The 17663-nt window shown below is 32.0% G+C and overlaps 1 protein-coding gene across 1 annotated transcript in view; it reads right to left on the reverse strand.

Annotated features, from left to right (window-relative positions):
* Positions 1-16294, reverse strand: part of LOC127728526 (tRNA (cytosine(72)-C(5))-methyltransferase NSUN6-like) — a 31919-nt gene extending 15625 nt beyond the window's left edge. Inside the window, exons 1-6 of the mRNA XM_052235947.1 lie at positions 16174-16294; positions 15160-15300; positions 14201-14302; positions 7846-7939; positions 3985-4141; positions 3638-3798 (exon numbers count right to left, since the gene is read on the reverse strand). Of these exons, the coding sequence (XP_052091907.1) occupies positions 3638-3798; positions 3985-4141; positions 7846-7939; positions 14201-14302; positions 15160-15300; positions 16174-16260 (742 nt within the window). The 5' untranslated portion in view covers positions 16261-16294. The remainder of the gene's footprint in view (positions 1-3637; positions 3799-3984; positions 4142-7845; positions 7940-14200; positions 14303-15159; positions 15301-16173) is intronic.
* Positions 16295-17663: the final 1369 nt, after the last annotated feature.

Genomic DNA, 17663 nt, shown 5'->3' on the forward strand with positions numbered 1-17663 from the left:
AGACCTCAGAGCGACTTCATACTGCACAGATATATAAACATGTGGATAGGTTAAATTAAGTTTTTCAGTATTTAACCCTCCCCAGTTATCTTGATTAGCGAAATAAAATATGGATTCAGTGAAAAAAGTATAACTAAATTCCATGAATACCACTTATTGTTTGTTTGGTGATTCTTAATACATAACTATCTTCATATATTTTTTAATTCTTACATTTTTATCATTTATTCACAATTTCATAAGTGGAAGTAAGTGGAGAGCAAAGATAAAATCAGAACTGCAATGTGTTTATAGAAGGATTCCAGCACTAACATTTTCTGTGGGTGATTTTTCATTGAATTCCTACAGGACAATACCAATCAATAATGTTCATAAGTTATTTGTGTCTAAAGTGTATAAAGTTTTCAAATTGTATTTAATTCTCATGGATTTCGTCTGGAAAATACAACACCACAACCATTTATTTCTAGTGCCTCCAATAATACATTTACAATGATGTTTGGAGTAGCCTTATCAAGAGAAAATTACCCCCATACAACCATTTATTTCTAGCGCCTCCTATTACCAATTTACAATGATGTTTGGAGTAGCCTTATCAAGAACGAATGAACCCACACAAACATTTATTTCTAGTGCCTACAATAACTCATTTACAATCTTGTTTGGAATAGCTATATCAAGAAAGATTTACCCCCCCCAAAAAAAAAAACACATACAAAATTTATTTATAGTGCCTCCAATAACCCATTTACAATGTTTGGAATAACCAAATCCAGTCGGAAAGCAAGCCCTTAGAAACGACCATTGTTGCTACTTTCTTAAGACAACAATGGGACTGATATTAAAGCCCGCAATTTAGAAAATTTTCTAATTTCTGTTTCTTACTTGCCATTGGAGTCAGAAATAGATGTCTTTCTATCTTTTAAGCATGTGTCTTATTATAAAAGAAAATAATATCTAAATTGGCCATCCTTTAACAAATACGTTACAAAATTATGCGAAAATTGTCTATTATTTTTTCTTCTTTTTTTCACAGATAAACAAAACTAATATATATAATATAAAAAAATATAATACGTATCTCAAAATTAAAAAATATTTCAAGGCTAACGTTCTGTCACCCTTTAGGAAACTCTGTTTGAACTAAATTCCAAAAGAAAGACATTTTTTGACATTGTAATTTTTGGGTCTTACACATCAATGTCAACATGCATCTGAACAGAATGTACACACATTTAGTGTGTTTGTTTGAAAAAGCAATGGCGAGTTCAGCTGTGAATTTGACTGGATTAATTATTCTCTTTAAGTGAAATGTTTGACGTTAACTAAAACAATAAGGTCAGGAAATTTCATACTGTCTGTGCACAACCTTGAATTTAAGATGACTAGAAAAAATCATTCATTGTTAATATTATTTTTTTGTGATGAAGGAATCCTGCAAAAGTAAATGCAAATATTACATGTACCATGGAAACATAAAAGTCTTGTCCTTTGAACTTAAAGCATTCTCTTTCAGACTTGCATTTTAATCACTCTTATAAAAGCATTTTCATAATTACATGAAGTGTGACTTACTTGTGATCTAAAACATGATTATTGACTTAGTACTCAGAAACTGCTCTGAAATACTTTTAATATGCATAGTTATTTTTTTTTTTAAAAGAAGAAGAAAAATATGAGATCGAATCTTTCTCGTTGTTATTTATTCACAAGTTCATGATTATAAACCATTTAAATAATTATCCATTGGTTTAGGCTTTTTTTATAATTTGAGTCCATTCAGTAGAACTTGCATGGAATCAATGAGACAAAATTTATTATTATATTTAGTTTAATTATACACAGATTGCAAACCAATTTCCATTTATTTCAAATTATGAAGAATTTACATTGAGAATACTTTGATTATTATTTCTTTTAAATGTATATAAAAAAGGTAGGATCAGGTATCAGTATTGAAAGGGAATTCATTTTAACCCTGTCTAGATCCAGTATTTATGCATATTTTGGCTAGCCCTAGTCTTTATGTAGTAGAAATTTATTTCTGTATTGATATTATTTGGTTACAGCAGTAAAAATATTTACCAAAATATTAAAGTAACTCTTGGAATAATATATTATGGCACAGAGTACCATTTACTGTAATATTAAAGCCCTATTTCAGGCCCTATTTCAGTTCTGAAACTGTTTTAAAAATGATAAAATGTGTTTACCTAATTGTTTTACATATGTCTGTAGTATCAAAATATATTTAGTAAAAAGATAATAAATTATTTTGATAACATTCACTTGTAAATAACAGCATATGGTGCTTAATATTTATAATAGTACAAATAAGTTTGTTCATGAAAAGTGTCAACAAAGGGACTTAACTCGTAAATTACTATCGGAACTGCTTTGTCAGAAATATCGACACATCGAAGTGGCACATTTGCATATTACAGCGTATTAAGTGGCACAAATTTGACACAGGCCAGTATATAAAAAGCCTCATCAAATATTTTAAATTCAGCATAGGTTCCCCAGAAGTTAAGAAATTTCAACTGATGTGTTGAAAAAAATTGACGCGCCGAGTGACGACCTGGGGTTTGAAGGCTTCGTATTCTAATTCAGTACGCTTAATCAAAACAATTTGTATGTTAGAACTTCTAAAAAGTTTACACAGTTGTCATTTATAACGCTTTTATTTCATTTGATATGACTTTTTGGAGGAAACAGACTTGTTTCAGTTAAAGAAAAAACGACCCAAAAAATGCCCAAATATAGTAGTCAAATGACTTCCATTGTTGCTTTATGAAATTGGGTCAAACCGGGATCAGCTTTCCGACTGTATCAAGAAAGATTTACCCCCACACAAACAATTATTTTAGTACCTCCAATAACCCATTTATAATCAAGTTTGGAGTAGCTATTATCAAGAAAGATTTACCCCAAAACAATATTTATTTATAACGCCTATAACCCAATTACAATCTTATGTGAAGAAGCCATTATCAAGAAAGAATTACTGACACACAAATATTTAGGGTTAATGGTATCTTTTTCTTATTCTATTTCTCTTTATTTCTATGAAGTGAAATTGTCATAAATGATAAATGTGAATATATAAATGGTTAAAATCAAAATAGGGCAAAGACTAAAAATTAGCTTGGTGGCAACACTTATGATTTGTAGAGCCTATTCAAATATATATAGTAAAATTAAAAACACTAGTATTTGATATACATTAGGCCAGTCTAGGAAACTTCTTTTTGAATGCTAAAATGGAAAGACGATATCCATTGATTTGTACAAATTGTAAAACTAAGGCTAATTATTGTCTTCGGAAATATTAACTTACACTGAAAAAATGTCAAAACAGGGTACCCTCAATTGAGAATGGTGAAAACAATTAATTTTAACCATCTAGAAAATCTGAAAAAATATTGTAATGTTAAAACAAAGATATTTGAAAATATTCATGCAAATATTTTAGAAAGTTTGAAGACTCAAGACTGGAAACTGAAGAAGTTGATTACACAAAACAGGTTCACTCTTAAACTGGCATACCCACCATTTACAATATCATAGGCTCGATATGGAAACTGGTAAATAAAAAAATCGTTCTACTATATGTTCTATTTAACCATACATTTACCTGGAGCAGCACACATGTCTAGAATAGTCTCCCCTGGCTGTGGATCTATTACATGACTGCATACAATGGAAGGTAAATTCTGTGGAAATATCATATCAACACATGTACCACTTAAACTAGGAGCTTCATATAGTGGTTCTGTCATTAATACCCCTATACCACTGAAATAAAGGAAATTTATTTGTATATCTGTTGAGACAGATTAAAAATTCTTTGATCAACTAACAAATGTCCAACTACTAATTAAATAAAGTTTCAAACTTCATCTCAGAGAAGGATATGCAATAGCTAATTACTGGAAAAAAATCAGTCTACAGAAAATAATAAAAAGAGAATAAAAGATATACCTCAGTGGTTTTTCACTGCAGTAAATTTCTTCTCTTCCAAATTGTACAACACCATTACCAACAAATAATTTCTGTCCATCATACACTTTAATTAGTCCTCGTAAACATTTACCATCTACGTCAGCATACACTGATACTTTGTCTCCTGCTCTAATACCTGAAAAATATTACTAATATGATGTAAAATACACCAACTCTTCATAACCTGATTTGTAATCTGAAAGATACTACTAGCATTATGTAACACATGCCAATTCTTCATATCCTGATATGGAATCTGAAAGGAATTATTGACATGCATGCAACACATGAACTCATACTTTATTTCCTGATCTGCAATATTTTTAAATATTAATTGGTATTCAAAGTATGTTAATCAGTATCTTTTCCTGCTGCTTAAAAATTTGTTGATATCTATATATTATTAAAATTAAGTTTTTGGAAAGTACTATTCTTTAACAGTATTATTTACTTAACATACATTTATGATCTCAACTCCCATTTAATCAAGAGTTGAATGCTAATCATGATTAAATTTATGTTGAAATTTTTTAGATGAAGGTTTTACTACAAGTATCACATAAACTTTATATTACCAATGATCCATGTAAATGAGGTCAAGCTCAAATAAAACATGTTGCTTATAGTATCTGAGAAATCAACATAACCACAAATAACATAACTGTGACCAATAAACCAGGAATTTCAGATCAAACTCAGATGAACCCTGCCAGAAGGACATGAACACTATACAATCATTCCATATACCAAATATAGTTGACCTATTACTTGTAGTATCTGAGGAACAGACATAACCACTAAAACTGAACATCAACCAAAGACCAGGAAAATGAAGTCAAGCTTAGATGTACCCTGCCAGACTAACATTAATGTGTACACATTACTATCATTCCATAAATGATGTTTGTTGTTTTTGTGCTTCCAACCAATCTGATGAGTTAAGGTAGATGGGGTGTCTAAATTATAATCCATAGAATTTTTTAATAATTTGCCAAAATATAGTTTATATCATGCTTTTTAAAAAAAAATAATAAAAAGAATGGGTCACGGGGCTTATTTTCACGCTACAGGTTGTGCAAAATTGACAGATTTTGTATGGATTATGCATGGAAAACCCAATTTTCTGCCATAAAATGAAAACTACACCATAGAATTTTGAGATAAAATATGAGAAGATAGCTTTAATAGTATGCTTTCAGATAAGAAAAAGAAAAAATGGGGTCACGGGACCCGTTTTCTTGCTACATAATAAAATAGGTAAATTCCTAACACATTCTATTGTAAAAGTAACTTTATCTGAATTATCTGCCCTTACATTTGAGTTACCTCCCCTTATGTGGCAAAGTTGGAAAAAATAGAATCATACAACAGTATTCTGTTTTTTTGTAAAATACAACCATAAATAAGATAAAATATGTCATTTTCTATATTGAAATGAAACTTCTTACACATGAATTACCTAATACTCTCAAAATTTGCACCTTTTATAAAAGATCTAGACCGATTGTTTTCTGGTATTTCAAAATCCAAGATGGAGGAAGACACCCTATCTACCTTTAGGTGTAATACCACCAAATCATAGTACGTCACATCCGGTTGCATACGAAAATAGGTCGAAAAAAAATATTCCCTTGAATTTGACAGTTGTAGGTAATTGATCCTACATTTCATTGCAGTAAAACATTTCTGAGTCATAAACATATATCTTGGGTATTTCAAAGCACCATTATTTCTTTATTTGGGGTTTCTATAGAATATTTTGGAAACTTGAGGTTACATGGTTACTAAAGCTTGTACACAGGTTAAAAAAGGGGGAAAATTTGATTGGTTAACTTCCAGTGATGGTTATTTTCTTATATGCAATGAAATGTTATGTGAAATTTTTTCTATAGTACTGGACAGGATAAAACTTTACTCATGCCAAGTATTTCTTTATTTGAAACAAAGATAAATTCTGCACAATTTTTTGAAAAGTGCAAATTTAACAAAGACTAATAGGGGAAAATCAATGGTGGTATTACACCTAATATGGGAAGCTGTACATGCACCTTTGACCTTGTGAGTACTCTCATGTGTTAAAATTTCTTGCTATTTAAGTGAAATATTACAAATAATGAAATATTCTGAGTGGATTGAGTCTCCAAAATACATTTTATGAGAAAATTTCCTTGATAGGACTTTACCATGAATATTAGTTGACAGAACAAGCCATACTTAGAGTCTTGGGGAGCTTTTTCTCCTTATTTCTTATATTCTGCTTTACTAGAAAATTTTTCCTAAGAAATACTTTAATAAATATATAGTTTTAAGTAAATGAAATTATTTTTAAAGCAGTAACAACAAATTATTCACCAAAAGAGAAGTTTTTTATGTCCCTCTCTGGAACGCGGCGTAAATTTAAGTTTTACGCAAGGACTTATTGAAACCTCCTTGGAGACAGTAAACTTTTATACGGATAGTTCAAGCAGCTTGAATACTTCAATTAATCATTTATAATAACATTTCTATCATAAATGAGTAAAAGTTACCCCAAAATTTTTATTTATTGGCCTAAAAAGTAGAAATTTTGAGGAAATGAGAGGTATAAATGGACCAAAAGAGACTTTATAAGGAAGAATAAGAGGTCCATTAGTAGTATTTATCATCCTAAAGTCATCTTTTGTATCATATTCAACTGTTTGTAGGCAGATGAGATAAATATTTGATCATTTATTGGTCCACACTATATTCTATCATGATGCGGCTTGGTTTGAATTTTTCGAAGAAATTTTGCTCGAATCGCTGTAGATGTCGTCTTACATTATACTAGATTTTTCTCAAACTATTGAACTGATTATGACAAAACTTGACAGGAATGCTTGAAATAACCAGTATTACAAAGGAAAAAAGTCACATTCAGTTTATTCAACAAAAAAGTCTTCTTTAGGTGTAATACCACCAAATCATAGTACGTCACATCCGGTTGCATACGAAAATAGGTCGAAAAAAAATATTCCCTTGAATTTGACAGTTGTAGGTAATTGATCCTACATTTCATTGCAGTAAAACATTTCTGAGTCATAAACATATATCTTGGGTATTTCAAAGCACCATTATTTCTTTATTTGGGGTTTCTATAGAATATTTTGGAAACTTGAGGTTACATGGTTACTAAGGCTTGTACACAGGTTAAAAAAGGGGGAAAATTTGATTGGTTAACTTCCAGTGATGGTTATTTTCTTATATGCAATGAAATGTTATGTGAAATTTTTTCTATAGTACTGGACAGGATAAAACTTTACTCATGCCAAGTATTTCTTTATTTGAAACAAAGATAAATTCTGCACAATTTTTTGAAAAGTGCAAATTTAACAAAGACTAATAGGGGAAAATCAATGGTGGTATTACACCTTAAGCCATTTCCAAGAGATTTTTACAGTTTGCTCCTATGTAGTCTGTTACACCACTGTCCCATCTCTTGGCATTCACTGAAAATGTATGAAACTTTCTCCATTGCCAACTGTTTCTACCAATCAACAATATTTTTGTGAATGGCACAATAATGGCTCTCTATACAAATTTTACCACTGCCCTAAAAGTTTATGCAATGAATTCACAATAATGTGCTGCCCTCTAGATGTTTTTTGCTTATTTGTTTTGTTGGAATGCTATCTCACTGACATATACCCCATGTCTTCTTTTAGTCATTGGATAAAAAAGTGCAAATAACTTTCATCTACTGTCCTCATCCGAAAGATTTTACAAAATGATATGACATGTAAACAGCATTATTGATACTTAGTATACATTAATATTCGATCTTTGACTCCCCCTTGGAATCATCAACACATACAAATTTACCTGAGGGGCATCCTAAGATACCTTGTACAAACACATCAGCTCCTCTCAGCACAGCCATACCACAGGGTAAATCTACAATGACTTCTTTCTTAACCTATTAATAGAGAGGCACTAATGAATATACATGGACTGAATCAAAGCAATATTTGCAGCATCAAATTTTCCAGTTTTTTTTTTTTTGTATTGACACCTTCAATACAGTTAAGTGAATGTACATTTCTAAAGTCCACAATTAGATATCTGTTGCTTATCTTTTTTCACGATTAAGTGATGTCACTTACATGTAGTTGGCTTTTAAACAATTGTAGCAAAAAGTCCAAATCTCCCATGTCAAATTATCTGAAAAGGCCATTCTTAATGCATAAGTTTTGCTTACTGTTTCAGACGACAAAGGTTACAATATTTTGGTCTTTTGACAGTTTTGGGCTGTCCTTTCCAGGTCAAATTATTTATCACTTTTTGTGCTGATTTAAAATTTTCTTTCTTATAAAAAGTTAGATTGTGACTTACCATCTAGGTTTACATTTATCATGAGTAAAACATTAGATACTGTGCAGAAACCATTTCTGACAGCTTCTGGTATAGTTACAGGAACAGGTCAAAAATATAAATATTACTAACTATGTTGAGTTATTGTACTTCTTCTATTTGACAGAATCAAACTGAGGAATTAGTTTAGAGGATGAGGTCTGCTAAAAGCTTGTTTTAACATAAAATTAAAAGTGTCTAAATTATCTAGATTACTGCACTCAATGTCCTTTTGTTATCTAAGATCTTTTTGTCTAGAGCACAGAAAGCATACAAAAGAGTGCATGTTTATATCTCACAAATAAGGTTAAACACATAAAAACATGTTGATTAATAACCTTAATCTCCTTGCACAACAAATAAGGTTAAACACATAAAAACATGTTCATTAATAACCTTAATCTCCTTGCACGACAAATAAGGTTAAACACACAAAAACATGTTAATAACCTTGTCTCCTGGCATGACAAATAAGGTTAAACACAAAAAAACATGTTAACAACCTTGTCTTCTTGCACGACAAATAAGGTTAAACACACAAAAACATGTTAATAACCTTGTCTCCTTGCACGACAAATAAGGTTAAATTCAGTATGACCTCCATTATGACTGAACTAGTACACATTTTTGTTTAGGGGCCAAGGGAAGCACGCCTCCAAGTGCAGGATTTTCTCGCTGTGTTGAAAATCCCTTTGGTGGCCTTCCGCTGTTTTCTGCTCTTTGGTCAGGTTGTTGTCTCTTTGACACATTCCCCATTTCCATTCTCAATTTTATTAAACACATAAAAACATGTTAATAACCTTAATTTCCTTGCACAACAAATAAGGTTAAACACACATAAACATGTTAATAACCTTGTCTCCTGGCATCACAAATATGGTTAAACACACAAAAACATGTTGATTAATAACCTTAATCTCCTTGCATGACAAATAAGGTTATACACACAAAAACATGTTAATAACCTTAATCTCCTTGCACGACAAATAAGGTTAAACACACAAAAACATGTTAATAACCTTGTCTCCTGGCATGACAAATAAGGTTAAACACACACAAACATGTTAATAACCTTGTCTCCTGGCATGACAAATAAGGTTAAACACAAAAAAACATGTTAATAACCTTGTCTCCTGGCACGACAAATAAGGTTAAACACACAAAAACATGTTTATAACCTTGTCTCCTGGCATGACAAATAAGGTTAAACACACAAAAACATGTTCATAACCTTGTCTCCTGGCATGACAAATAGGGTTAAACACATAAAAACATGTTGATTAATAACCTTAATCTCCTGGCAAGACAAATACTGTTAAGGAATCTGATGTTCAGTAGTTGTCATTTGTTGATGTGGTTCATAAGTGTTTCTCGTTTCTCGTTTTTTATATAGATTAGACCGTTGGTTTTCCCGTTTGAATGGTTTTACACTAGTAATTTTTGGGGCCCTTTATAGCTTGCTGTTCAGTGTGAGCCAAGGCTCGGTGTTGAAGACCGTACTTTGACCTATAAAGGTTTACTTTTATAAATTTTGACTTGGATGGAGAGTTGTCTCATTGGCACTCATACCACATCTTCTTATATCTATAAACACACAATAAATTGCTTCGCTGAGCGCAGCTGGATACGACCGCAGATGTCCAACCCTGAAAAGTTGGGGCCAAAATGGACACAATATTCACGCTTGATACAGGTTTGAATTTGGATTGTAATTAAATATTTGAAACATAATAGGTTTCTGACACAGAATAACTGTAGTCAAAGAACTTAAAAATTGGTTATATGATTTGAATTTATATTCATTTTTTTTCTTTTGTGCAATACACTATGCTGTTGTGAATTGACCCCCTCCCCCCTAAATAAAATTGACCCCATTATTTTGCATTTGTGCTATACACTATCCTGCTGAATATTAACCCCCAAAAAATATATTTGAAGAAATTTTCTTTTTAATTTCTGAAATCTGAAATGATAAAAAAAAGTCCCCCCCCAAATTCTTATTTACCCCCCCCCCCCCCCCCCCCGAAAAGAAAAGTATCACGTGTATTGATGATCAAGTTGTACTGCAATTAAAGCCAACATCAACAGTTTCAAATAAGATGGCCTTAATTTACAAAGTGTTAAGTACTCACAGAGAGAAGATAGATTATATAAACAGAAACAAAAACATGAGAACAGTCAGGTACTGAAGCTGATTTATGCAATGATGGTTACTGTATTACGATACACAGAAAAATGACACAATACCGAGGATAATATTTTATTTATTTTTAGAATGAAGAAAACAAAACAGTTATAAATAATTTTATTGCATATAACACTACTAATGATTTAGACACATATATCAATTTATGCATCCTCTCAGTTACATTTAAGTAACCAGCTGATCATTGACCGTCAAAAATATTTCTTTGAAAAATGTCCGGCTGCCGTCAGGAAATTTTGGAAGCCCTGCCCCCCCCCCCAATTTTTTTTCACCTTCCCCTTTCCCTTATTCCAAAAAAAAATCATTCCCTCAAGATATAGTCATAATCCCAATTCAAATTTTAATAAAATTTGCAACCATAATTACCCTTTTAAATACATCATACAAGTCTTAAAATATAAAATGACATACATAGTCATGGCTAAAATTAATATTAATTAATAATAACTTTTAATAAACTGTTATCACAGAGATATGTCTCGCCTTTTTGTAATTTTGATAATGCAAATGTTGAAATTAAAATTGCAATACTTTTAATATGTAAGTTATGCAAATATTCAAAGTCGATGAACCATGACTGAAGGTACATGGCTAAACAATCTCCATGGAATGAGATGTGCCAATGCTAATACAACTGCATACCAAATACCATTGACTTATTATAAGTCGTTCCCTTTATTTAAACCTAAACACAAACATTAACTTGTTAACTATGTAAAAGTTTCAAAGTCAATGAACCATGATCAAGGGTGGGGCTATATAATCTCCATGGAAACGATACTTGCAAATGCCAATAAATTTGCATACCAAATATCAATGACTTAACATTAGCAGTTCATCTTAAACTGATCTAATCACAAACCAATACATGTAAACTTAGCAAAGTTTCAAAGTAAATAGACCATGACTGAGGGGGCGGGGCCAAATATTCTCCATGGAAATGAGATGTACTAATGCTTATACAACTGAACACCAATTAACATTGGCCTACCACTAATGGTTCCCCTTGAACTGACCTAATCACAAACTAATACATGTAAACTTAGCAAAATTTTCAAAGTCTATAGACCATGACTAAGGGGGCAGAGCCAAATAATCTTCATGGAAATGAGATATGCCCATGCTTATACAACTGCATACCAAATATCATTGACCTACCACTAGTCTCAAAGTCAATAGACCTTATTGTTTCACCATGAACTAGACCTAATCACAAACTAATACATTGTTGACGCCACCAACGCCGGAAACAGCATACCTATGTCTCGCTTTTTGACTCTGTCAAGGCGAGACAAAAATAAATTGACAGCTAATCACCTCAAAACAATCATCATTTCTTAATACATAAGTTACAAGCAGTGTAAGGGAGGTAATCAAACATTGTTGTTTTAAATTGGGATTGGATTACCTCCCTTAGACTGCTTTAAATTGTTTAAATTGTCCTTTAACCACAAAAAAACTTGTTTTTCCCCCTTTTTTGCCTCTAATTCCTAAATGGTTTGAGCCATAACCCCCATAGTCAATTCTTACCATCCCTTTGTTGTATGGAAACTTGTGGTATAATTTCAGAGAGATTCATACACTTTAACACAAGTTATTGTCTGGAAACTACAAAAATGCTTATTTGGGCCCCTTATTCCTCCACATTTGGGACCATAACCCCCAAAATCAATCCCAACCTTCCTTTAGTGGTTATAAACCTTGTGTTAAAATTTTATTGATTTCTATTTACTTATACTAAAGTTATTATCCGGAAACCATCTGTCTTCGGACGACACTGACGACAACGACAACGTGATACCAATATACGACCAAAAATTTTTTTAATTTTTGCGGTCGTATAAAAACATGTTAACAACCTTGTCTCCTGGCATGACAAATAAGGTTAAACACACAAAAACATGTTAATAACCTTGTCTCCTGGCATGACAAAAACTGCAGATGAACATTACTGTTGTGTGGCATAGATTTCTTTCATTGGGAAATTACCTATTAGCATAAAATATATGTAGGACTCTAAAGTGCGATGGTCATGCTAAAGTGTGATGGTACACGCTAAAGTGCGATGCCTCCATACGCTGAAGTCCGTTGGTCAGCGAAAGTATAGACGTAAGAAACGCATTTTGATTATGACGTTAAAAGTCGTTTATACAAACTAAAAATGAACACGCCGGAAGATAAATTACTTATATTTGATTAACAACTAAATGTTACATATTCCCACAATAATCGAATTTGGATTTGTAATTTACAATGACGACTGTAAGAGGAGGTGTTCCCATTAGTGATAGACTGTGTGAATGGCAAGCTACGCCAATTATCACAATATTTAATACGCCCGAATTGTTAAAAATTCATTTACAAGAAATATAGTATTTTGTGACACCTAAATTACCTTAATAGCAATTATTACGTGGTCGGTCTTCTAAATTTAGAAACAATCACTTCAGCCTACCAGTAGATTATAATGCCTATCACATATGGTATACCTTAGAATACTAGATTTTGCAAAAGGACTATTTTTACATCTTATGTTCTTTAACTTTGCTGTCCCCATTAAAATATTGTCAGTTGATTTTATTGAAAAGTAACGTCGGTAAAATAAAGGTTCATGTTGTTTAAGCGTAAATTATAAATTGTCGGCTAAAGCATAGCTTGTTCGGTGTAGGAAAATATGACACATATGTATTTGTAAAAAAAGGAGAAAGCTCGGCGAATATCGCATTTTTCTCGCATTTAAGCTTGACGCCTTGTATCAATAAATGCTAACTTACTTATTCCAACAATGAACGCATTTTGTATTTGTAATTTACAATGAGGACTGTAAAATTATTGATAGACTTTGTGAGCAGCAAGCTACACCAATTATCCAAATATTTAATAAGAAAGAAATTGTTAAAAAATCATTTAACAAGAAATGCAGTTTTTTGAGCCACATACATTACCTTTTTAGCAATGATTACGTGGTCGGTCTTCTAAATTTAGAAACAATCACTTAAGCCTACCGGTCAATCATAAAGCCTATTACATATGTTATACCTTAGCATACAAGCTTTTGCAAAAAGACTTGTTTTTAACATCCATGCACTTTACTGAATGTTTTAAGCCCTCAAACCTTACCCTATTGGTCCATCGCACTTTAAATTGATATACCACCGTACTTTAGCAAACAAACAACCATCGCACTTTAGCATGAGACACCATTGCACTTTAGCGTAGACCATCGCACTTTAGCGTGACCATCGCACTTTAGTGTACCATGGCACTTTAGAGTCTTACATATATATTCATACTAATTAGATTATGCCATAAATAGTGGAATGAATTTATTGGAAAATATTATTTTTTCATGAATCCAAAGGCAATTTACATACACAAAATTAATTGAGAAACAAGAGAATAATGTATATAAAGGAATTCTCCAAAATATTCCATCATAATGAGGTTTAGCAATTGTTGTCATGTTAATGTCTTACAAGTAGCTGTTGTTAATTTATGGTAACAGCTTAAAACCTTTGCAATTAGACTTTTAATATGTTAGCCTTACTTGGGGTAAAGTAAGGCTCTTTTAAAATGACTTTAGTCTTTTATTTCATGGCACATTACACATTTATACTTTACTTTTTCCCTGCACACTGGTCCATGGTTTTTTATTACTATTATCTCATGAAGAACAGGATGAAGGGATATGTCCGGCATGTCTAATCCTCGTAATCTGTAACTCTGAAATTCAAATATAAAAACTTCAGTTGATCAGTCTTTATTATACGATAAATAATAATATGAGACACTGGCTACAAAATAAAATTTTCATTAAACTTTAAACCAAAAGTCTTTTAGATTTTTAAATCTACTTTGTGTCAATGCCACCATTAAATGCAAACTGAGTGATGAAAGTCACCAATGTATACATGTAATCTTCATCCTGGAATTATCAGAAAAACACAAAAATAAGTAAATAATTTAGTTGAGGGCAATAACTCCTATAAAAAGCCATTTGACGATTTCCAACATTTGATTTTTTTGTAGATCTTGACCTGCTGATCATTTTTGCCATCTACATTTTCTCTTATCTATTAAAATTTTCAAGGTAATAGCCAAAAATCACAAAAATGAGAAAAAAAATTCCTTTAATTAAGGGCAATAGCTCCTATAAGGATGGACAGTAATTTGGCTCCTGGTTGTGAACATTTTTGCCCATGTCAAATTTTCTCTATCCATAATGGTTTACAAGATAATAGACAATATTTGTAATTTACCTTATGTCCTACTTTTAGCATTGTTGCCTATGTTAGTTGGCAAATAGGATCAAAGGAAAAAAATTTGAAACTAAATACCCAAGGAATCTATTGTGGTCCGCCCCAATCATGCTAGTAGTTTCAGGAGAAGAGTTTTGTCTACATTAACTGACTAAGGATGATGGACAGATGACAAGTGATGATAATAGTTTACATAGCCCTTTGAACCAGGTGAACTCAGAATGCATTAACAAGCCATAATTAGCATATAATATGTGCCAGTCCTTTAGCAAAGTTTAATTGAATCATTCCAAAGCGATGTTGAGTAGTGTATTTGATTACCTTTTCTATTTCCTTTCTAAGGGAAGCAATTACTGTGCTTGTATCGTGATTAAGTGTATTGACACGTAATGTTGTAAACAGTGGTGGACAACCTAGTCTTAATAACAAATGTTCAAATCTTTCATCACCCTCAGCAGAAATCTAAAAGAAAAAGATCAATACTTTAAACAGAATGCAGTGACGGTAACAATTGAAAGTAGGAAGAACTGTACCTTCATTACAATATTGTCATTTCCCTATATATTTGATTTCTTGTTTTATATTACTGATTTACATTTCAATATCTTGCCATCCTTCATAATTATTGTTTCTTTAATTTTTCATCTTTGGTTCTCTTAGGGCCTTTTATAGCTTACCTTACATGATTGATCTTTCTCAATCATCATCGAAGGCAATATGGTCATGATGGTCACCTATAGATATAATGTGTTCATTTGTACATCTTTCTTTAAAGGATAGCTTTCTTATTGGCAGTCATACCATATTTTTAAAGAATGTATATATACACGTCTAAACATGTGACAAATTCATGACAGACATGTGGTTATACAGCCTGAGGACGAACACCATAATATATATATATAATTCGTCTCAAATTTAGCCCAACAATGTTAGATCTTCAGCAATAGTATGTATAGTGGCAAGTAGATGGTGTACCTTTCAGACCAGCTATTTTGTCTGTAGTAAAGGATGATAATGTTAATTAACATGTCGCCACATTAAATTTCTATGTTATTATACACGTCTAAACATGTGACAACTTCATGAAAGACATTCTCCGTCGGATAACACATGGTTATACAGGGCTAACACCATAACATATATGTAATTCGTCTCAAATTTAGCCCAACAATGTTAAATTAGATCTTCAATTATTTCTTCCCTCAGCGTAGTCCATATAATTATTGACGTCTTGAAAGGATATTTTATTTTTTGCTCGGACGCCTTTCAAGACGTCATAATTATTTGGACTACCCTCAGCGGGATTCGAACCCTTGCTTAAGTGTAATTTACCCTGTTTGAGCTTAAATAATTGTCGCTTAAGTAGGATTCAACGTCTTCGTTTAACAATAAGTGAGGTTGTATATTTTCTTTTTCCATAATCGTGATTTCCAAATTATACAGGGGAGCGAAACGAGTATGCACATTTAAATTGCTGAAGACATTTGCTCCCAGTGTGGGAGAACCCCATAGGGACTTGGTACCTGCAACAGGAGATTTCCGACCATTAATAAGGCGAAGGGTATGATTACAAACGAGACAGCTATACCAAACAGAAACAAAATGACGTGGATGTAAGCAGCAATGTTTTTGACCAATGTAATGTCGTGATAATGTCGTAGGTAAGAAGCACAGTCAATTAAGATGTCTACAAAATTGAAATGGCAAAGTAGATGGACAGGACAATCAGTGAAACTGGGAGACATTTTTTCGATCTATTCCTATTGTTGGGAAGGATGTACAACTTGACACACCAAAATCTCAAAAAGGAAAAATATTGTCAGACCTGAGAACAGGTCACAGCAGATTCAAATTTAAGGGGCATTAGGCCATTAGCTGTCAAATTCATGTTCACCGATTTGACTCAAATTCTCATTAAACGTGTTGAATTGACCAGTAAACTAATTCAAATGACAAGGGAATATGAAATTTGCCAGAAGTGAACAGATATTTCTATCAACCAATCAGAGGAGATTAAAATACGAACGATAAATTATGCATACAAACAGATATAACGAGTTATGTCGAAAGTATCCGAGATGGAAATAAGCATTTTAAATTAATTAAAAAATTACCAATTTAAGGGGCATTAGGCCATTAGCTGTCAAATTCATGTTCACCGATTTGACTCAAATTCTCATATTTGATTACTTACATACTAAAACATATATTCAAATTATAAAAAGCATGAAATAAATATTTTACGATGCATGGACTCGATAATATGTATCAGCATTTCGTGTGTATTTTAGTCTAGACGCCAACTAATTAACCATCGATGTGACCTCCGAAGCCTACCGACGGTCATATTTATCAATTATGGACTTTTGACGAGGTCAATACGTTATATATGGACCTGTTCAGATTATATTGACCGAGGACGAAGTCCGATGTTCAATATAATCTAACAGGTCCAAATATAACGTACTGACTGAGTGAAAGTCCTTAATTTATATATTACATATGTAAATAGTGTAAGTTTGAAAATGATATTGACTCGGTGTTACTATTTTTGGAAATGATATTGACTCGATGTTACTATTTTTAGTAAAATGCAGTCAATATCATTTTTTAAAATAATAACGTCGAGTCAATATGTCAAAATGGTGAAAAAATACAAAATATATATTGGGAAACACGTGATCAAATAAACCAATGAGAAACAAGAAACATCAAACCATATGTAATATTTATCAATTATGGACTTCTGACGAGGTCAATACATTATATATGGACCTTTTCAGATTATATTGACCGAGGACGAAGTCAGAGGTTCAATATAA

This window comes from Mytilus californianus, unplaced genomic scaffold (genome assembly GCF_021869535.1).
Source record: "Mytilus californianus isolate M0D057914Y unplaced genomic scaffold, xbMytCali1.0.p SCAF_2, whole genome shotgun sequence".
Classification (NCBI taxonomy): domain Eukaryota; kingdom Metazoa; phylum Mollusca; class Bivalvia; order Mytilida; family Mytilidae; genus Mytilus; species Mytilus californianus.